Source organism: Pongo abelii, chromosome 10, assembly GCF_028885655.2.
Source record: "Pongo abelii isolate AG06213 chromosome 10, NHGRI_mPonAbe1-v2.0_pri, whole genome shotgun sequence".
Classification (NCBI taxonomy): Eukaryota; Metazoa; Chordata; class Mammalia; order Primates; family Hominidae; genus Pongo; species Pongo abelii.
The window spans coordinates 27,989,541-28,013,628 of record NC_071995.2 but is presented as its reverse complement, the minus strand read 5'-3'; the positions used below and the strand labels follow the sequence as shown (position 1 = coordinate 28,013,628).

The window sequence follows — 24,088 nt, the reverse complement described above, 5'->3', positions numbered from 1 at the left end:
TGACTGTGGGCAGGGCTGGTTAATAATAGTAAGTGGGTTGGTGCATTATTTGAGTTTCTTGGCCTTTCTTTAGTATATTCTGTTTTTGTGGCTGTGCAGGCATTGAGAAAGGATGTGGTTTTGGGGAAACTCAAGGTCTCCTTTGGAAAACCTAGTTTTAGCCATTATTTATCAGTGGATGAAAATCATTCGGAGGGGTCCCCTGTTTTTTTTCTCCCTATTATGCCTACTTCATTATGAAGCAGAATTGGGGTGAAGGGGAGGAAGAACCCAAAGAAAGTCAAGTAGGAAAGATGGTGAGTGTGGAGGCTGAAAATACTCCTTTGTTTAATTTTCATCTCAAGCCATGTTAGATGAATATATGATATATGTATAAAACATATGAATGTAATTAACAGAGAAGAACAAAGAATAAAGGTGGTAATCTATGTCTTTTCCCTATAGCTACTGCATATAAAAAGCAACAAATACCTTACTGTCAACAAGAGATTACCTGCTTTACTGGAGAAGAATGCCATGCGTGTGTCCTTGGATGCTGCAGGAAATGAAGGGTCTTGGTTTTATATTCATCCCTTCTGGAAGCTGAGAAGCGAGGGTGACAATGTATGTAATATACAATGAGGAGGGAAATAGTGGGTTCATAAAGAAAATAATTCCTAATAAGTAAGATAATCCAGAAAGTACAAAAAAGAAAATATAGTTTTTACTCAATACCTGATTTTTATGTTAGTATCTACTAGGTTAAACGTTTATTTATAGTACAAATCATGCTCAGAAATCATAAGACAAAGTTCAGATTAATTTAAAATCTTCCAGCTAGAATTTGTATGAAAGAACTTAAGCAACCTTAATATTGGCTGAGACTTTTAAAAGAGAAGGAGAATTTACTTTTTTGCCTAATCAGGAGGGAGCTTGGTCATGAGGAAAAAGAGCTGTGTTTAGGAAATAGTGTGTGCCCTTTGAATTAATGGAGTGACACCATGAATCATGACAGGATTCCATATACTGGCCCTATGGCCAGCTGCTGACAGTCTATAAGTCTTAATAGAGATGGGTAGAGAAGCTGAAGGTTGGCATCTGCTCACTGATGACAACTATGTTTACAATATGTTGTGGACTAGTTGGGGCACTGAGGCAGGAGAATCACTTGAGCCCACCGGTTCAAGACCAGCCTGGGCAACATAGCAAGGCCTTGTTTCTAAAAAAAAATTTTTTTTAATGTTGTGGAATATGTGTGTATTGCATGTAAATTTTAGTAGTTGCTAAAATATTTCCTGCTACTTTATAAAATAGAGAATAAATTATGAGAAATAGTCAATAGGATCTAGAGTGTGATATTTTTGCGTGTAATAAATAAAATACTGGGTGATAGTCCTTAGCACATGGACGATGCTCAGGAAATGCTGCTAGACACTGAGCGCTGAATAAGTTTCATAAATACCTGCAAATATTGCATCGGAGGATCAATAGTTAAGATTTAAAAAAATTAACATGAATTCGAAGCAATATAAAAGTATAATTATTCTGATGGAGTTTTTTCAGTTGAAACTTTGATTACATTTTAAATGTGTTTTGGATATTTCTTGTCTTAGGAATGTCTTTATAGTGAATCTCATTTTTCCAGTGAATTTTGAAGTACAAATTCAATTCCACAGGATGCAAGCTTCTGGATTTAATTTGGTTAATAAATTATCTGGTGATATCTTCTTTTGGTAAGGTTTGGTAGAAGCATGGCATGCAGGAATGTGGTGCACTTTAAGTCTTGTGTTGGTTGGATTTCTTAAAAAAATAAACCCTACTTTTTTTTCTTTTGACATCAGGTGATGTGTGCTGTGAGCATGATACACATTTTAGTTTCATTAAATAGTTCATTACAATCAACTCTCAATTGTTCAGGGACTGATTATGTAGTTTATGAACAACCTGTGCCTTTGAGGCCCTTTCTTGCAATGCTTGTTCCCATCCCCAGCCCTCCACTGAATAGTGTCCCTGTCTACAGGAGGTCCATGAAAATTAAATATGAAAACAAACAAAACCTGAGCTCAAGCTCGTAAGGAATGTGATGAAATAATTGAATGAATTGGGGTTTTTAAATTTGCCGTGGATTATATTAATTCATCCTATCTGCTTATTTATTCATTTCATCTATTCTTTTCCTTGCTGCTTTTATACAGTCAACAGAGAGTTGAATGTAATGAACTATTTCAAATAATTAGTTGTACTGGAAAACCAAAACGAAACAAAACCTACCACCCAAACACTCAATCTTGGTGAAAATGGACAATGTAATTGTTAAGTACAATACAGGAGTTCTCCTTATCTGGATGTGCTTCAGAAAGCATGGCTGAAACAACCTTCCACACTGCTTTTTGCTGAAACAGCTCACTGTTTTTGTTTGCCACTGTGTAGCTTTTGTGTGTAATTAAGGTTGCTGAAAGCATAAGCACACCCACAACCCTATACTGGTCACATAAATAATTGTACTGTAATACTCATTTTTTTCCCTAAAATAGGTAGCATATTTCTAAAATATAAACCGACTATGTGGAAGGCAATTGGAAATACGGTCACTTTATAATCAGTGGTTCAACTACTACTGATTTTCTTTAAAAACACATTAAATTAGAAAAAGGAAATTGTAATGTTTAGAGGACTTTTAAAATGATATTTTACTATTTAACAATAGATGAGGTTTTAAGATGATATTTTAAGATGAGGTTTTAACATCCAACAAGATGTTCTGTGACCCAAATGAAATGCAATAAATAGGCTAATGATAGTCTGGGAGAAAGGAAACCCTATCTTCAAAAGGTAATAGTTCCTACTACTTAAGGGCAACTTTATGATATAGCTTATGGAATTGTGGGATGGATGGTTTTGGGGAAAAATAGACTCATGGATCCCTCTACTTTCAGCTGTATACAAAGCCCTTGGTTGCAGTTGAACTGCAAAGTCACTAGAGACAGCTATGAGCAGAGAACATAAATATTTCATTTTTCTTTCTTTTTTTTTTTATTTTTACGTATCTTCCCATGGTCGAGTAGTTAATTTTTCATTTTCAATTTTGATCTAAGAAAACTTGGGTTCTTTACTTTTATGATAGACTTTAAAAGGGAGTAAAGGTCAGATATTTTTTTAAATGAAGAGAAAATTTTAACTCTTGAAAAAAGAAACTCTTCAAATAGCAAGTAGACTTTGCCATTTTAGAAAAAGTGTGTGCCCACCAGGGACTGTTGTGGGGTGAGGGGAGCGGGGAGGGATAGCTTTAGGAGATATACCTAATGCTAAATGACGAGTTATGGGTGTGGCACACCAACATGGCACATTATACGTATGTAACAAACCTGCACATTATGCACATGTACCCTAAAACTTAAAGTATAATAAAAAAAAAAGTGTTGAATTTCTAGCCACGGTGGAACTAGAACCCTGGCGTTTAGGTTCCTATTGTGATGTTCTTTTCACCATACCAGGTGCCACTTCAAAAGAAGGGTAGCTGCTAGTGATGTTATATCCCTCTTTATTTTCAGCAAAATCTCAGCTTGAATCTTACATAGCTCTTACACAGAATCAACAGAAGTGCTTTTGGAATTGCAATTTATAAAAAACATGTTTGTGTACTAGAGTGAATGTGATGTCTGATCCTAAGATGTGGCAGAAAATGACTTCACCCTCAAGTTCTATATTAAATACATAGCTTCTCAGAAAGCACCTGACCCCATCTGTGAATCATGTCCTGAGCTTCACTATTCTGAAAATATTACCATATTCCATATTTGCTAAGTTATCTAATTAGGTATGAATTCCATGAGAATAGGGACTATTTCTGAGACCTTTTTGTTTTCTCCCTGGAACTTCTTAATATTCTTTTTATTTCACATGATTGGTATTTTGTCCATTTCACTTGCAAGTTTTATTCGGCTTGGTTAGGCAAGGTAATCATTGTCAAGAATAAGAATGAGGACCTGAAAATTACTGAATTAATGTTAGATTCTACTTATGAATACCATTTTTTATGAACCACTGGAAGCTGTTTCACAAATACCAAGGAACATTTTGGCTATATGATTGGTCTTTTAATATATACAATGTTAGGCTGGGCACAGTGGCTCATGCCTATGTAATCCTTTGGGAGGCTGAGGCAGGTGAATCACCTGAGGTCAGGAGTTCGAAACCAGCCTGACCAACATAGTAAAACCCCGTATCTACTAAAAATACATAAATTATCTGGGTGTGATGGTGCATGCCTGTAATCCCAGCTACTCGGGAGGCTGAGGCAAGAGAATCGCTTGAACCTGGGAAGCAGAGGTTGCAGTGAGTTGAGATTATGCCACTGTACTCCAGCCTGTGTGACAGAGCGAGACCCCATCTCAAAAAACAGAAAAAACTATATATATATATACACACACACACACACATATATATACTATATATATGTACACACATTTGTATATATTATATATTTAAATATATATATATTTAAAACCATATATATATACAGTTTTATGGGTGGTGTTTTGAAGTAAATATACGGATCGACCCAAAGCTTACAGACAACTATAGTAAAATAGCAAGACTTAGAGCAGCGAATGTAGGTGCAACCAAAAGTATTCTTGAATTGGAAGGACATAGTTGAAATATGTCATTATATTTAGTAACTTATTGGCTAGGATTTATATGGCACAGATGAGAATCAAATAGTAAACCAAATCCAATTGTTCTTTAAGAAATTAGAAGCTGAGAACACGTGGACACAGAGAGGGGAACAACACACGCCAGGGCCTGTCGGGGGGTGAGGGGAGGGAACTTAGAGGACGGGTCAATAGGTGCAGTAAGCCATCAGGGCACATGTATACCTATGTAACAAACCTGCACGTTCTGCACATGTATTCTGTTTTGTTTTTTGTTTTTGTTTTTTAGAAGAAATAAAGAAAAAAATGTAATTGGAAGAACAGATGCAGCACTGGCAAAATGTGGTATCAAGCTCCCAGTACTTTAGAGTATGGATGATGACTCAGGCCTTTACATGGCTCTGTGACTTGGAGCTGCCTTGGTGTCATGTGCAACAGCACGTGTTTTCCTAGGGAGAATGGGGATTGGGAATGTGCTTACGTCATGTTGACTTTCATTTGTTTTTGCTCATAATTTAATTTTTAAAAGGAATACCAATTCATGGTTCAAAGATAGAAAACAATATAAAGATATATTGTGAAAAATCTCTCTTCTACTCTTTTTATTCCATCTGTCCAATTTCTACTCTTCTTCTTCCTCAGGTACGCATTGGAGAGATTTCTTTATGCAGATACTCCTATTCCTTCCCTCACATTTGTACACAAATGATAGCATGCTACATGCCTTGCTCTGCCTATTCATCTTTTCACTTAATACTGCTCCTTAATGATCTTTTCTTAACTGTATATATAGAGCTTCTATGATGAATCTTTGTGAGTTACAGCATCTGACTTCTTATGGACGTGATGAGTAGAGACCAGTCCTGTAAATAGCAGGAGCTATTTCCACAAACCAAAGCACAACCTTTCTTTGTTTGGTTGGTGAGCTTGAAGCTTCTCTATTATATTTCAATTGCCAGATATAGTTTGTGATAACAGTACCATATGTGAGTGTGGACTCCTCTGTATCATCCATATGAGGATATCTGATATTGAAAATATGAAATTATGTTTTTTAAAGTTTGGGCTTAGATTAAGATACACTACATGGAGAAGTTCTGTTTATTCATATCGACTGAATCCTGATTTGTTTTATCATTTATCTCTCAAACTAATTTATTCTAATATGTACTTGGTATAAAATATACAAAGGGAGGGTTTTGGTTTTCATTTTTGAGATAGTGATCAATTCTTTAAGTGAGATTTTATTTACTATAATAATATGTCTTCTAAATAAATTCAGCAATGTAAGTAACTTTAGTAATGAAAATTAAACTGTTCATTGTTATCATGAAGAAAGGATAACTTTGATTCCCCACAATTTGAGTTATGAATAAAAATACTTAAAGATAAGGTGGATATTGCTACAACAGCATACATTAAAAAATCAATTACAGTTACTTCTTTAGAGTACTTTTCCCATAATCAATTTTAGTTTTTATTTAAAAATGAACATCAGGTTTAAGGAGCAATATTAGTTTAATATATTTAAGATATGAGTGAATCAGATGCCCAAGGCTCAAACACAAAACATATTTCCACAAGGTCATACCTAATCCTGCATTTCCTGAATCAAGCTGACATTAGAATTTTTAATACACTTCTGAGACTATGGGAAGATCAAATTTACTTATCTCTTATTGCAAAGATAATACAAGTGTATAACATTTTCTGCTTGCTTTTGCAGTGGTTCTAATATTTGGATAGATTACTTTTTTTTTGGTGGCAGATGCATTTACTCTTTCTGTTGTGCTTGTGGCATAAGACCTCGTGGGGAGGGATAATGGCCTATGTATTGACTTTAAGGAAGCTCTAACTGAAATAGGAGATGAATATGAAAAAGATCCGCACTAGCTTTATGAATCCAGACTGATAGGCACTATGGGACATGGTTATATGCTCATTTATTGGAAGATATTTTACCTCAAAGAGATAAAGAATTGTATGAAAATTTGTGTGAAGGATAAAAGGACCAGATGTCAGATCAATAATGCGGACTCCTGTGCAGTTATTTCTAGCTTCAAATATAGCACCAAAGATCCATGCAGTGTCTCAATTGTGATTTATTTCTGCTTCCTAGATTGTTGTAGGAGATAAAGTTGTTTTGATGCCTGTGAATGCAGGGCAGCCACTACATGCCAGCAACATAGAGCTTCTTGATAACCCAGGGTGTAAAGAGGTAAGTTCAAGTGGAAAAGGAATGAATGTGTTGATTTTTCTCATGAGACAGAGGGAGAAAAAAGTAATATAGTTTCTTTCATTGTTTTCATGAGCATAATCCCAGTTATTCTAATTAATATCCCTAAGGTACATATAGCTGTGATTAGTTATTGCTATTTTTGGATGGTCTCTCAAAGATACTAGTATTGAACTATATACTTCATTATCCAATTGTCTTTAATTTCCTTTTACTAGTTGAACTAATAATTTCTGGTAGAGAATGGAATCTGTAGTCTTATAACTTTGAACATTTCTTCATTAATAGGTGAATGCTGTTAATTGCAACACCAGCTGGAAAATCACTTTATTCATGAAATATAGTTCCTATCGAGAGGATGTATTAAAAGGAGTAAGTATGTGCTACATAGGACATTTGCTGGGAGAAATGAAGGTAGTCTTACTGAAATTCTAGATGCAAAACCTATGTATTCACTGGTGTTCATAATTTAGAATGTGACTACACATGTTAATACTTACTCTAAGTGTTTACTGAATTTCCCCCCCATTTTAAAATATTTAAATAAGCACTAAATAAATTTAAATAAGCATTAAAAGTCAAATAGCTAGCAGAAGGGCCCAGAGTATCAAAACCAGAAAGAGACACCTGCTTCTCACATCTGTTTGTTCAGATGTCTCTTGACCTTTTTTCTAGGGGGATGTTGTTAGATTGTTTCATGCGGAACAAGAGAAGTTTTTGACTTGTGATGAATATGAGAAAAAACAGCACATTTTCCTTCGTACGACCTTGCGCCAATCAGCTACTTCTGCTACTAGTTCTAAAGCACTCTGGGAAATAGAGGTATGTAAATGTTTTTTGGCACTTAATAAATATTTAGATCAAAAAGACAAGGTTCACTGGGCTGGTTGTTTTATTGTTATAGGCATCATTTATGATAGAATCATAAAAAAGAAGAATTTTTGTGAACCAACTTGTGCCTATTCATTGCTGTGACCAATTTGAAAGGAAACTGTTTCCTAAGCCTGTCTTCTCTGTGGTAGCTCTCATTTTCTCTCTCTCCTTCTCTGTCAAGCACACACACACACACACACACACACACACACACACACACACACATTTAAAAAAGGTACATTACGATCTTACTTTTAACAAATCAATTGTGAAATGTCAAGACTAGTTAGACTGAAGACCGTGTGCCTCAAATGGCACTAGAGTCAAGATGGAGTAGGATGCCTCACTTTGAGGAAGGTTGAGGCCAGAACTACTCAGTCCCTGAGGAGAACAGTGTTTATTTCTTCTGTAGATGCCATTTCTATTGGAATCAGGAGACCCATAGTTAAGAATCCATTCATGTTTTTAAAAGTATCACTTAAATGTGGAACATGGTAGAGTAATTAAGGAAATGTAATCTATGGATTTTTCCTTAAAGGATCTTTTTGTATGTGGAGGAGATAAGATCTACAGAATTGCCTATGAACAAGAGATGTACTAAACATCTAAGCCACTAGCTGTGGTTCTCAACCATTTCAAATTCTTCACCTGCCCCCAATTTTAAAACATATATTTTGTGACACTCCCTTTAATATTCTGAAATGAAATTTATAGGTAATATTATTTATATACTAATAGGTAGAATTAGTATAATGCTCAAATTCTAACATAAAGAATAAATAAAAGGAAAATGCTTTATAATAAAATAATATGTATTTCAAAATGAGAATGACTATCTAAAAGATAGAATATTTATGCCCATCTTGGATGGATATGTTTGGATTTGAGAGAAGTGGTTAAAGAAGAGGATCAGAAGACAGCCCATACAAGTACAGGAAAATGAAAAAGCAAAGGTAAATGTGGGCCCTTGAATGATAACGAGTGTTAGGAGACGTAATAACAGAACAAACTGAAAAACAGAGAGATAACCATAATCAAAGTAGGGATAATACTTGAGGCAAATTACCAAAGAGATGCAGAAAATGAGGCAGTAAAATGCTCTGCAAATGAGCTGAGCCTTATTTATAAATATGACACTAAAAAAGAACTAAGTTTATGACATGGTTTAGAATCGAGATGAAATAGTACAAAAGAACTTATCTTCTATCTTGAAACTCCACAACATATTGAGGAATAATTTCAGTCGCTAGCATGCAGATGGACTTTGGAGACCACAACCATCAACAGGTGATGGAACTGAGAAGCTCTGGGGAAAACAGCTATGACTAAAGCTAATAACACACGAGGCTGCATGAAACCCCTGCCAGAAGTCTACCTCATTCATAAGGGTAAAACTGAAAAATAACAGGCAATCCTAAAATACATACATAATTAAAGCATGCATTTTCACACCGTAAAGTTCTTACTATTTTGCTCTTTTTAAAAATTAAAAAATATAGAGGTAGCAATAAGATGAGATGAGATATTATTTAAAACTCTGTTAATGAAATACAGTGAGTTACCTGCATTTGATATGTCTCTGCTTATTTAATATTGGTTCTGATTCTGTTAACCACAAAGGAGTTTTGAAAATTCTCTCATATTTTTGCTTTTAGTTTTATAGCTTTTGCTATAAACTGTACTACTGTACTACTATTGTACTACTGTACTACTGTACTACTGCAGTGAACCCTTTCCATCAAAATGCATAGTTGGAAATGCTGTACTACTGCAGTGAACCCTTTCCATCAAAATGCATAGTTGGAAATGCTGTACTACTGCAGTGAACCCTTTCCATCAAAATGCATAGTTGGAAATGCTGTGACACATTGAACAGAATAGGGAGCGAATAAATTGTTTAATAATTTTGAGATGTCTTTACTTCATTTAAACATCCCTCACCATAATGAATTTCATGTAACTTGATGTAAAATGTTTTTATCTGCTGATGTACTAAAGTATTGCCAGTTTATATCGGTGGTAGGCTTATTTCTGTTTGAGATTTGAAGGATGCAGGCTTCAGGACATTTCTCTATCGTGTGCTGTCACACAGTTGGGCTTTAGTGAGGAAGCCTGAGGACTGTGCTTACCCAGCATGGGCATCAGGTGTTTCAAGCAAGAGGGAAATTACGTTCAACATGATTGGAAGGGCTGGGGAGGAAACGTGGAGTGGGGGACATGGGCTTATCTGAATGCAGGTAAGCAATGCAATGACTGCTTCTCCTCTGAGCCTGCAGGCCTCTGCTTACATGCTGAGGGGTCCTTACCCACGCACCTTGTAGGAGCAGGCACTAGTCGGCTGCTCCCACTGTTACTGCAGTCCAAAGAGGAGTCTCTCTTCTGCGGTCCTCTGCTTTCCATTGTAACGGGAATGTCCTCAGAGCCCCGCTGGGTGAGGCTTTCAACCCCTGTGATGCAGGGGAGCACTTAGCAGGGTGGGGCTGGTCCTGAGGGCCACACACAGTGTTGATCACATTCTGGAATTCCCTGTAAATTGCAGCATAGATAATATCTTGGTCACTGCATATTAAATGCCAGTAGCATCCCTCCAAAATCATTGTGATAAACAAAAACACCCTCCCTTCCAAATATCTAGAATATCCCCGCTAGGGAGCCGTACTGCCCTTGCCAGACCCACTGATGTATAGGAGAGTAGTTCTTAGTCTGGGATCTTCAGATTATTTGTTAACCTTAGCAATTATATACAAACCACAAAGTGTGTGTGTGTGTGTGTGTGTGTGTGTATTTGAGATAAACATTAGATTTTATCAGATTCTCGCAGATATCTCTGCCTCCCTTAAGGGTTTAAGAGTTCAAACACTGACAAGATCACAGTGCCCAGTGTGATTAGCAAAGGATTTGTGGAAGAAATGTGATGTGAGAATTTGAAGGATAGGTGGGCTTTTGGCCACAGAGGGAGTGTTTTGTAAGACCTCAAGGACTTTATAAGTATTTTCATAATTATTATTTTATCTGAGTTATGAGAGTATGGGAAGACAGTTGCTGGAGTCTAGCAAAAGGCATTAGCAAGTGAAGTATGTTAACACACAGAATTTGCGGTTGCAGCAGGAGCCAAAGGGTGGTCAGTACTAGCAAAAAGAACGTAATGTGCTGAGGGAGAGTCATGAAAGTTATCCTAGCACTCTGATATGCCTTATGATATTTCATCTTCACAACAATCCTGTGAATCAACCCATTTTGTACACAAAGAAATAAGGCTCAAAGATGTTTTCCTTTCTGTGGTCATACTCCAGTAATTGGTGGACCTGAGACTCACATGCCTGAGTTTGAGTGTAAAACCCAAGCTTTTCTGCTGCCCCATCCCGCCTGTCATAACCAGGTGTGTCAGAGCTTCTACTGCGTTCATTCCCAGCGAGCCTAGGGGCTCAGCATCTGGGCAAGGCCAATTCAAAGACAGGTATCAAAAGACATGCTGTCAATAAAAAGCATGCATGGAAAGGGCTAAGAATTAAGTAGTTTAGACCTTAGGCCTTGACGTTTGTGATTCTCTCTTCCAGTCTGCGTGGCTGTCTTTCTCATCCTCCAGGTTTCAGCTCACATGACATCTCCAAGTGGCCCATACTCATGATGGTCATATCTAAAGTTGACTTCCCTAGTTACTCAATCATGTACTTCCCCTGTGTTGTTTCTGGCACTTGTCAAATCTTACTTATTTCTTTGTTTGCTGGCTCTCTCTTTTCCATTAGAATAGAAGCTCTAGCTTTATCCACTGCTGTGTTTCTCTTCTCTTGAAGGTACTTGGCACATAGTGGGCTCTTAATGCAATCTGCCAAGTAAATGTTTGAAAAACAAAGGGAAGAAAATCTCAGTATTTCCACTTTGGTCTCGGAAACATGTCTTTCTGAGTAAAGCTGTGTTTGCAGATGTAAGGCACGAGTGTCATGCATGCACGAGTTAACAACTGTTATAACATGTCTCTTGCTCATTTATGGGGAATTTTGTTTTTCTGCCACATTATACTCTCATGGAAACATATATTAGGTTTGACAGATCAGCATTAACAGGAGGGCAGGCATGTAAACTGTTGGCATTTGCTTGCCAGGAACATAAATATTGTTTTGCCATTAGTATCGTTGCTCTCTTTGTAGGTGGTTCATCATGACCCATGCCGTGGGGGTGCAGGACAGTGGAACAGCTTGTTCAGATTTAAGCATCTTGCAACTGGAAACTATTTAGCTGCAGAGGTAAGACTAATGGATAAAGTGGTATTAAGTTTCTGACTCTGAATTAGTGAAAGAGGCAATCGGGTTCGCCACAAGACATTGTATTTGCAGGAACAGTCATTATACAAATTTGATTGTTGCTTCTAGTATTCTGGATTGGCATATAAATTATTTTTAAAATGTAAATGTTAGTCAAAATATTACAAATTAAGACAACAACGATAATAACAACAAAAACTCTGCAGTTGGTTTACTGGAAGGCCAACTGGAATGGGGCATCTGATTTGCATATGTGTGTGATGTGGCCTAAAATTTTCTATTTAGCTTCACCCTTTCAGAATGTCCGCATCATAGATATGATCAGTTCATTGCTCGTGTCATATAGCCTAGCTAGCTTTGGGTTCATCTGCAGTGGCCTTTTTCACTGTGAGTGGCTTTTATTGTTCAAATCATTGGGAAGGAAAATGTTTTCTTCCTAAAACTGTCAATAAAAATGGTAAAAACATACAAAAGCTCTTTTTTTATCCACTAAAAGTATGTTGACAGACAGATATGAAGGATATCAGAAGATATGAAGGATAGGTAGAAATAACATCATGGAAGTTTTACAAATGTTTTAATTAACGTTTGGTTATCTAATTTAAAAATAATTTTGAAGCTAGTCTTTTCCAGATGTATGAAAATTTCCATTGATGGAACTGTGCTGGGCACTTAGAAAGCATTTGATGACTATTTTGTGAATGGATAGAGGACGGGAAGAAGGAGATTTCAGGATTTGTGTGTGAGAGGCATTTGGAGACATATTGAGCAAATTAATTACACTACACTCCAATTTCTTCTTCTGGAAAATGGGGATAATCAAATATATTTCTAATTCTCTTAATTTATTAGAATTAAATGAGGCAAAGTGCTTGCAGAAGTTGTGGTTTATGGTAAGCACAGGGTAAGTGATGCTGGCATGACTAATTTTTGTTTTTGAGACAGAGTCTTGCCCTGTTGCCCAGGCTGGAGTGCCGTGATGCACTCAACCTGTGCCTCCCAGGTTCAAGCAATCCTCTTGCTTAAGCCTTCTGAGTAGCTGGGACTACAGGTTCACGCCACCATGCCTGGCTATGTTTTATATTTTTAGTAGAGAAGGGGTTTTGCCATGTTGGCCAGGCTGGTCTCAGACTCCTGGACTCAAGCGCCTGCCTCGGCCTCCCAAAATCCTGGGATTATAGGCATGAGCCACTGTGCCCAGCCTAATTTTATGTGATAAGCAGGGATTATTTGTACTTTTTAAAGTGTCTAACACATTATTTAGTGCTCAACTAGATGAAATACAGCTTTGCAATTTACAGTCTGTTTATAGTATAAATGTTTTAAAGTAACCCTTTTGAAAAACAACTCGTCGAAGCAAAAATCATTAGTAAGGTAGAGAATCTTGTCTAAAATAAAAATTACAAAAGCCTAACTAGATATCCTATAAAAGATAAGAAATTAGGATTAAAATTCTTTTATGTTAGTGGCTCTTTTCTCCAATTCACTTTTCAAGCAAATCTACTGATGTGCTGTAGAAAACTGGCATGATGTACATGTGTACTACTAGTTTTCTTTGTTAATTTATATAATTAAAACATGTATCATTTGATGCATTCAAATGATTAGATTTTTAAGAATTAAATTGTTCATTAACCTTAGTGAGGATCCAAGACTTCAATATATACACGAATTAATTAAAAATGGAGAAGTAGAAAGCAAATCATAACTTGAAAAGATTTGAAAGACTCTCTTTCATCCTGTCTCTAGAGAATGCAGCTTTAAATGCCAGGTGCCGTCTCATCCATTAAAGAGTCTGGTGTATTTAGAAGACCTTTTCTTTGACCTTTAATACTTTAGATAACATCTTTTTTATGGGCTAGTGGGAGGAGGAAAATTATTAAGTACATATCTGAAAACTGAAACCTAGGAATTTATTTTCTACTGATTTTAACTAGTGTAACAGAATGGGTGCTCTGTGTAGTGTTCTAATATCAAAATAGCAATCATAGCCTCAAAATCCTGGCATCCATACATTGGTGTTTTGTATCTTCTATGTCAGTTGGGACAAAATCCTGGTGTGCTCATGTCTCAGGATGCTTGTCCTTACTGGTGTGAAAGTGTCTAGAGGTGTGGGCAAATCACAATGATTTCTAGTCCAGGAACAGCTGGTAACTAGCCTCTGACAGCAGTTGAGAAGCAATGATTACACTTTTATCATTTTGCTTTCTAAAAATGCCCAGGTCTTTATTTCTTTCTTAAACTTTTTAATTTTTATGGGCACATAGTATATGTATATACTTATGGGGCACATGTGATATCTTGATACAGACATACAATGTGTAATAATCACATAGGGTATTTGGGATATTGGTCACCTCAAGCATTTATCATTTCTTTGTATTAGGAACATTCCAATTCTACTCTTTTAGTTATTTTAAAATATACAATAAATTGTTGTTAACTGTGTAGTTACCCTATTGGGCTATCAAATTCTAGATCTTACTCCTTCTATCAAACTATATTTTTGTACCCATTAATCACCTCCACCTTTTCTCTCCTTCCCTGTCACCCTTCCTAGCCTCTGGTAACTATCCTTCTACTCCCTAGCTTCATAAGTTCAATTGTTTTAATTTTTAGCTCCCATATATGAGTGAGAACATGTGAAATTTGTCATTCTGTGCCTGGCTTATTTCACTTAACATAATGTCCTCCAGTTTTATCCATATTGTTGCAAATGACAGGATCTCATTCTTTTTTTATGGCTGAATAATATTCCACTGTGAACAGGTACTACATTTTCTTTATCCTTTCATCTGTTGTTGTATACTTAGGTTGATTCCAAATCTTGGCTATTGTGCGTAGTGCTGTAATAAACATGGGAATGCAGGTACCTCTTCCATATACTGATTTCCTTCCTTTTGGGTGTATACCTAGCAGTAGGATTGCCGGATCATATGGTAGCTCTATTTTTAGTTTTTTTGAGGAACCGCCGTACTGTTCTCTGTAGTGGCTGCACTAATTTACATTCCTACCAACTATGTGAGGGTTCCCCTTTCTCCACATCTTCATCAGCATTTGTTATTGCCTTTCTTTTGGATAACAGTCATTTTAACTGGGGTGAGATGATATCTTATTGTAGTTTTGGTTGGCATTTCTCTGATGATTAATGATGTTAAGCATTTTTTTATATACTTGTTTGCCATTTGTATGTCTTCTTTTGAGAAATTTCTATTCAGATCTTTTACTCATTTTTAAATCAGATTATTAGTTTTTTTTTTGTCTATTGAGTTGTTTTAGCCCCTTATATATTCTGGTTATTAATTTCTTGTCAAAAAATGCCCAGGTTGGCCAGGCGCGGTGGCTCACATCTGTATTCCCAGCACTTTAGGAGGCTGAGGCGGGTGGATCACCTGAGGTCAGGAGTTCAAGACTAGCCTGGCCAACATGGTGAAACCCTGTCTCTACAAAAATACAAAAATTAGCCAGGCGTGATGGCAGGTGCCTGTAATCCCAGCTACTTGGGAGGCCGAGGTGGGAGAATTGCTTGAACCTGGGAGGTGGAGGTTGCAGTGAGCCAAGGTCGTGCTGTTGCACTTCAGCCTGGGCGAAAGAACAAGACTCTGTCTCAAAAAATAAAATAAAATAAAATAGCCCAGATTTTTAATTTCAAAGCGTTAGTCATGTCGTTCAAGTAGGACGGGGGTTCTCTATATTTTGAGTGACAACCTCCTAGAATTATTTTTTTTATTACACTGTACCCTTATTCTTAGGTGATAAAGGCTCCATGGCACAGATTTATTTTACTTGTTCAGTTTTCTCTTTAATATCTAGATATTATTTTAAAAAGGACACATATTGGGATGTGGGGAATGCAAGAATTGGGAATGATTATTTTTGGAATTCATAAAATTGCAAACATAGTCTTTAAGATTTCATGCAACCTTCAATATATGTTTCTTCAGTGCTTGGTAAATGCGCAGCATGGTGGAATGCTGCAGGTACAGCAAAGGAAGCTGAGGACTCAGTCTTTGCCTTCAAAGAATGGAGCTTCTAGTTCAGAAGACAGCGCGGCACAATCAGGGAGGGCTAATTATATGTGCAGGTAGAATTGGGTCATATTCCAATGAGAGAATCTGGAGTGAGGTTAGTTGGAGATTCTTGCTTGGGGCAAACTGGTTCTCAAAGAAAATAATAGACATGGACTGTTAGAGAAATAAAAGGACAGTCCTGTGTAAGTTGCTAAGGAGGCACATCAGAGATATGGAATGTCCAAATCATACATAGACAATATTAAAACTGAGGCCCAGCCCAGTTTTGTGTTGTGAAAGGAATGACTGACAGGTCTCCTTGCTTTAAGATTTTGAATGAAGGGTTTGACTTTTACCTAGTTTGTAATAGGAATGAAGTTTGAGGAAGTTTATCTTGGTAGCTACCTTGAGGCTGGGACTGATCAGCTACTAGCAGGCCTTTGGTAGAGATCAGTGATGTCATTAAAAAAATCCCAGCACAGTGTGATAAATTTATGATAGCAATATGAATAGTGGCGTGCTTATGAATAGTGGCCCACACTTTTCTCAGGGGGTCTCAGGGATGTGCAAGAAATGGTCAGGAGGTCAGAGGCGTTGCTGCTTGATGAATGAGTAAGGCACATGGGGAAGAGGGAGAAAGGGCGTTCAGACAGCGAGGGCAGCTTGTACACAAGAAAGGAGGTGTGTGGTGCCATACAAACTAGTTTCATATGTAGGACTTGTGAGTTTGGAAGTAATGCTAGAAGGTGAGAGGGAAGCGATGGGGCCAGAAATGTAGTGCAGCTGATCAGTTCAGGCCATATATGTTGAGAATGGGTTTAACTTTAAAGTACAGAGGAGTATAATAAATAAATTTGTGATTAAAGAAGACCACTCCAGAGTTGTACTATCTAATATAGTAGTTTCTTGCCACATGTTGGCTATTAAATTAAAATTAATATTATCAAAATTAAATAAAATCTAGAGGCAGTGAGGCCAGATAAGAGTCTGAATGATCTGCTGCTTTCTACATTTTCTTTCTTTGCCATCTGGTGGAAGTTTTGCCTATCTACAAACAAATAAGGTAGTTGTCTTTAAAAGGGCTATATTACAATCTTTAACAAAGAAAATTATTTTGCATTACTTGACCTATATTGCTTTGGAAAGGTCATCAACAGTTTTTGCTTTAGTAATTTTGAGCACTTGAACCAAGGGAGAGGCTTTGGTAAAGGTGAGGAAGGGAAGGGTTGAAGGCATTCTTGGGAGACAGAACTGATGCAGTGGTAAGCTGTCAGGTGTTAGGGGTTAAGGAATAGGATTCTGGCTTTGGAGAACTAGTGATATCATTCACCAAATTAGGGAAAATGAGAAGAGGTGCCAAACTGATGAGGGAAATAATCCATTCAAATTTGATTATGCTTATAAAATGTCTGGGTGAAGTTGTCCACTAGGGAAGATTTCAAAACGTCTGGAAGTTTGGGGATTGACCAGTGTTAGATTTGGGTTTTCAGAGTGCAGGTAAGATCATTAGGGAGTAGAAAGAGAGTGGGAGGGTGTTTGAAGGTAAAATCATAACGAAATTATCTTTGAAGGATGAGGGAGAGACTGGCAACCCCAGAAGCCAGAAGCACCTGGAAAATCAAATGGGCTGAATTACAAATGCCAAGCGAGGGAGGGGAAAACTTCACAAAGGAGGGAATGCTACGAAACAGGCCAGAAACAAATCTGTTTACATCAGCTGGCAAGAATGCAATCATTTGTTACTTTATGGGGAACATTTTTAGTGGAAACCAGAATGCAGGAGTGGAGGAATGACCAGGAAGCCAGGAAGCAGAAGTGGGTGCAGACTGAGTTTTCATAGCACAGCTGTGAAAAGGGGAAGCAGAGTAGTAAGCCAGGGAAAAATAAGAGTCCTATTAGATGATTTTTATAAAATGTATTTTTAAAAATGAGGTGGTTGAGGATGCTGCTGTTTTTGCATTAAAGGGAAGTACCTAGCAGTGCGGCTAGATATTGCAGAGTATTAACCTTTTTTCCCATGACCTTTCCAACTTTAACGGACATATTTATAATTTAAAATATTACTTTCATGTGCTGTAGGCATTCCTGGTAAATTGGGTTATGTAATTCTTGAATTGCCTTTGAGTTTATGGTGTTTATATTGGCCAGTGTGACAGAGCCTAGCAGAGTGGGAAAAAAATCCCATGCACACTGTTTACAATCTGTCTGACTTTAAGCAAATATTTAACCCCGCTGGACCTGAGTTCCTTTGTGTGTAAAAAAGTTAAGAATGTATATTATATAGTATTATTCTGGAAGTAAGAAGATAGGGGATGTACAGCACCTTGTACATGAGAGGTATGCAATAAATATGAAGTCTGCTTTCTTGGAGAGGAAGCAGAGAGAAAATGCAGAGTAGTGTATTATTATTATCATTATTAATAACTAGCATGTCTTAGATAAGTTAAGGAGGGTAAGTATATAGGGTCAAAGTTTAGTTATTTAATATGTTTATCTGGAAAAGATTACTACAGTGCTTTGACATAGGAAACACTCTGCCTCATGGAGCCATTGAAAATCCTTCCAATAATATCTCATGATCTGTTTTACAGTTCCTATGTCAGGTATAACACACAGCCAGCCAGTCACTTCCATGATTTAGAAATAGACACTTTGGGTGACATTACTCTTAATCAACTGGGCAAAGTATGCTGAGTGCTTATCTTGGAGAACAGCTGAAAAGACTATCCATGACTTGGATTATTAGAATATTTTAACATATATTGCTTTTATTTCTCTAAGTTCTTTAGATAAATTTTTCTAAAGCAGAAATGAAGTTTCTTTTGAATAACTTGAAATAATTTTTTTATGGTCTATACATTTGAGTTTAACTCACGCTATTGTGTAACAACTTAAACTGTGGTCTTTTAAATAATATAGCTCAGTTAGAATTCATTGAGCATTTTAGAATTTTAAAAGCCTTTGATTCTGGATAATGCCACAGTTATTCTCCATAAACCTGTTGAGATATTTCAGAAATCCCCCACTTAGAGAGGAAATGTTTATAGCATTTCTTTGGGCTTATCACAGTTCACAGTTAGCTATGCATTTGTTTGTTACCTGTTGTGTGTATTGTGTATATCTATTCAATGGCTATTTTGTTCCCTGCAATGAAAGGCCTGTGTCTGTTTTGCTCATTGCTGGACACCTTGTGCCTAGAAGAGTGCCTGACACTTAATTTGCCTTCAGTAACTGTTGGATGATTGAATGAATGAATCATAGGGACTATGACTGTTGTTATAAATCCAATAATTTTACCTTACAGAAAAAGAAATCCAGGCTCACAGAGGTGATTTATTTTGTTAAAATCAAAAAACCGATACAATGAAAGTATTAGGAATGAATGCTCTCAACTGAGGGTAATGATGGCAATGTCTGGAGACATTTTTATTTTCACAGTTGGGGAATGGGAGCTGCTATTTATTGTCACAGTTAGGGAATGGGATGTAGCTAAACATCCTACTATACACAGGACAGCCCCTCACAACAAAGAATTATCGGGTTCAAGATACCAGTAATGCTAAAGGTTGAGAAACTCTGATCTGTATTATACTGAAAGTATACATTTATTGAATGCCTACTAGGTAGAAGTACTACTTTGACATTGTGAAGAAAACAGAGATGATTAACACATGGTCCTTGTCCTCTAAGAATTTGCAATTTAGATTAACTCAATCTCTGGGACATTGAGATCTCTTTTGCCATTGTTTCTACTATACATGCACATCTGAGATAAATGGTTCTATGTAATGTCTAATTGTTAACATCTGTAGGTGACCATGCTAAGTCTCACAGTAAGTTTAAAGGACTGCAGCCTTAAATCTAAACACAAATTAGATAAAAAGATCTAAAATTTACTTATAGATACAGTGCCCAAGTATGATACTCTATTTTAACCAGCACTTAACTGCATGGTTTAGTTATTCAGAAAAATGTAATAAGCCTAATTATTTATGTGGAAGTGAAGGGGGCACTATCCAAAGGAAATCAGACCATTTGATATGCTGGAAATTCCGTAGTTGAATTATATAGAGAAAACACATATGTTGCAAGCTATTTAAGAATAGCATCTTTTTTTTTGGTGAATTGCGGAAAACACCTAGGAACTAGGATAATGATACAAGACTTAACACGGTTTAAGTTTTATTCTGCAAGATAATAAAGTGAACCAAGGGTTAGAAATGGTCCCTTATTTAATGTAAAGATATCCAACAGGATAGTTTAGGGATTTGGATTAATTTTAAAGAAATACTCAGTGCTAGACTGTAATCCCAGCACTTTGGGAGGCCAAGGTGGGCAGATCACTTGAGGTCAGGAGTTCAAGACCAGCCTGGCCAATATGGTGAAATCCCCTTCTCTACTAAAAATACAAAAATTAACCGGGCATGGTGGCACACGCCTGTAGCCCCAGCTACTCAGGAGGCTGAGGCAGGAGAATCGCTTGAACCCAGGAGGTGGAGGTTGCAGTGAGCCGAGATCGCACCACTGCACTACAGCCTGGGTGACAGAGTGAGAGTCCATCTCAAAATAAAAGGAAAAAAAAAAAAAAAAAAAGAAAAAAAAAACACCAAAAAAAACCCCCAAAAACCAAACCAAACCAAAAACCTCAGTGCTAGAAACCTGTGGATAAAATGTGGAACGAAGTATCTAATTATGAACAAGATAAAGATTTTTGATTTCATGAAGTAATACAGAGCATATTATTAGACCCTTTCTCTTGCAATGTCAGCTTCTGTGGGGCATATATGTAGTTAGGTGGCATGAGGGGAAGGTAAATATACACATATTTTTGACACAGCTGTCCACACACTCATAGACACTTTGTCGTAGATATTTTACTTGTATTATTATTGTAGTGGTTCAGGTAAGTTCACAAGTATGTCTGTGAGGGAGAAAGTAATTTTACCATATTTTGCATAGGAAAATATGGGGACCTCAGTAAATGGTTCTTCCACAGTTGTGGGAAGAATTATAAATCAACCTTCACAATTTCTGATCTGATGCTTTCTACATTTTCTTTCTTTGGATCTTACTAAAGCAAAAACTTTTGATGATCTTTCCAAAGCAATATAGATCAAGTACTTCATAATAATGTCATTATTCAAGATTGGAATAAAAGCCCTTTTAAAGATCACTAGCTTATTTGTTTGTAGATAGGCAAAAGTTCCACCAGATGGCAGTAAACACTTATTTCCTGACTATTCAATAGCCTGTGGATTTAATTCATTAGCTAAAACTCAGTACTCCAGAAACTCTATAATAGCATAGGATTTTATGACTATTGGGGCTGCAGTTTTAAATGTCTCTATGTTTAGTTCTCTCTCAAATGTATCAGCCATAGTATGTGAAAAGGGCCTGGTTTGTATGCATGTATATGTATACATAAATACAGTAGACGAACATACAGACCAGACCGTATATATACGAATAAAATGTTACATATCAAAATATAGAAATTGTACCTGACACACATATACACCCAATAAAGGTTATTTTCTCTCCTTTCTTTTCTAGGCTTATGAATCAGAATAATAGATTTGTCCTGAAATGCCAGTCATTGGAAAGAGGAACATATAAATATAATTATTTAAAAATACACACATGATAAGTTTATGATTTAAGTGTTATATATAATAAAAGTTGATCAAAACACATTTCATTCTAAAAAAAAAAAGTAAAGCTTCTCTTTTAAGAAAATAAATAGGTATTATGGACTTAAAAACTTCCGGTCTGCTTCTTGCTATTGTATTAGATGGAGGGGTGCAATTGTTTTTTAATTGATTGTGGTACAATCATGACTGTCACTGCCTAGGTATTTATGATGTTTCTCTCTCTCTGTCATTTTGCACCACACCTGACTTCTTTATATTCTTCTTTGGCCATTTAATTGAAGACTGTCTTCAAAGATTAGTAATGGGTCTCTATATTCCCTCTCTGTTACTCACTGCCATGGCTGCAGTGGACCCTGCCTTTGATCTTGGATATGCCATTGCCATACAAATCAATACATTTATCTAAAATTTAATTTTTTCCTTGCAAAATAGTGATTTTTCTTAGTTCATAGTTAAAGACGTGAGAGTCATGATAAACAGTTTTCTCTCTCAGTTTACACTTTCAGATTCTACTGATTCTGTCTCTGCAAAATCTTTCACATCCACTTTGTCCTTTTTATTCTGGCATTATTATCTTCATTTGGGTCCACCCACCTCTTCCTTGGACCACTGCCCTTAGTTACTTCCCCTTTTTCATCCTCTGTCCCCTTGCATCATCTGAATATGGATGCAAACTCTCTAGCCTGTGGTTTAAAGGCCTAGATGGTCTGGGCTGACCCTCCTTGCCAGCTTGCATCACACCACTCTGCTTTATGGAGGCAGGAGGGAAGCAGCGTGCTACAGGAACTGAAAGACGTGGCTTTGGAGCCCTCAGACCTGTGCTTGCCCACCCTGCCACTCCCCAGCGGTGTGACTTTGCATAAAGCACTTCAGTTGATGTGCTCAAGTGCCTTGTCTGTAAACTGTGTTAAGAATCTTGTCCTATAGTATAATTGTAAGGTTAAATGAATTAACCTTTAAAAGCATATAAAAAAGTGTCTCGTAAGTGACACTGATGGGTCTTCTCTAAAGAAGTCTCGTTTTTCTCACCTGTATGGCAGTGGCCCCTCCAGCCTTGCTGCCTTTTTCGCTCCCTGGTTCCCTCTCTGCCAGTTAAAATTTTACCCATCCTTCAAGGCTTGTCTCAAGTGCTACCTTCTCCATGAATAATTTGTGAATAAATTTGCCCACCACAGATCCCTCCTTCCTCTGACCTATATTATTTATAAATTATTCATTCCTGTCTTATGTCCCTTGTCACATTTTATTTTGTATTTCAGCTGACTGTATTTATGTCTTATTTTCCCTCCTAGGTTGTAATGTCTTATGGTCAGGGACCATATTCTCTTTGTCTTTGCTAAAATACCAGATGCCGCAACGCTTTGCCCATTATAGATGCTCTATTAATATTTATTGAATAAATGATTGAACGGCATATTAGGTCTCCAATGCCAGATTTATAATTTATTTTTTTAACGTAAAGACTTTAAGTCCTAAAAGACCTCCATATGACCATGTCTTTTTCCTCCTTCTTTAAAAAATAATTTTTTTCTATTCAGTTTTAGTCTCTTACTTTAAGAATTACTGCTATTATCCTATTTAGAGATGGGAAACAGCAGTATAATTTAAAGCATATATTTATTTGGCCTTTAATAGTTAATGTTGGTAAATTTATATGGCCCTGGATTTATTTGGGTGGCTTTTTCTCCTTCTTTCCCTTCTCTTCTTCCTTTTCTTCCTCATCATTATTGTTATTATTATACTTTATTGAGTTTACTGAGGTAATCTCTCTATGTTAATTATTTAAAAAATCATATTGCAGCCTGAGAGACACAGATGAGGCAAAATCTAACTGATTGGCACCATCTGTAGTTTTGCTGCCAAAGATATGAATATGTAAAATTTATTGACATAGAGTCATGGTTTAGTCATAGTCTTTTTCTCATTTTGCAGATGAGGACACTGAGTTCCATGGGCATTAGGCCACCTTTCCTAAAGACGCTGGTGTTTCCTTATAGAGCAGAGACTGGAATCCACTTCCCCAGACAGCCAGTCAGGGACGGGTAATCCTAAGCGGGGGAAATATGTAAAGACTGATTTTAGAAGGTAACATTGTCTTTAGGGTAGAATATATGATCTAAGTTTCAGAGGGCATAAATTATTTTATTTTGTGTTTGACTTAGGTACATTAATTCGTGTTTTTGTGCATATTTTAGTGAGGGATATGTCATGGTTTCCAGCATTGAATTTAAAGTATCTGTAATAACCATTCTAATGTGTATTGAGTGAAAACTTGGGCCATAAGGTACATCCTTGGTCGAACATGTTGCATATCACTTGGATATAATTTAGCTAAAATTTTAATATGGATTTTTTTTTAATTTAAAAGAAAAGTTGAAATTTTTCAAGCAGAAAACAAATAAATTTTTTAAAAAGCTATGGCGAA

The 24,088-nt window shown here is 36.6% G+C and overlaps 1 protein-coding gene across 2 annotated transcripts in view; it reads left to right on the top strand.

Moving 5' to 3' along the window:
• ITPR2 (inositol 1,4,5-trisphosphate receptor type 2) overlaps positions 1–24,088 on the top strand; it is a 519,932-nt gene that overhangs the window by 113,716 nt on the left and 382,128 nt on the right. For both annotated transcript variants that reach the window (XM_024256738.3, XM_054527007.2), the window contains 5 exons: positions 445–603; positions 6,751–6,849; positions 7,156–7,239; positions 7,543–7,689; positions 11,889–11,984. In XM_024256738.3, coding sequence (XP_024112506.2) covers positions 445–603; positions 6,751–6,849; positions 7,156–7,239; positions 7,543–7,689; positions 11,889–11,984 — 585 coding nt within the window. The remainder of the gene's footprint in view (positions 1–444; positions 604–6,750; positions 6,850–7,155; positions 7,240–7,542; positions 7,690–11,888; positions 11,985–24,088) is intronic.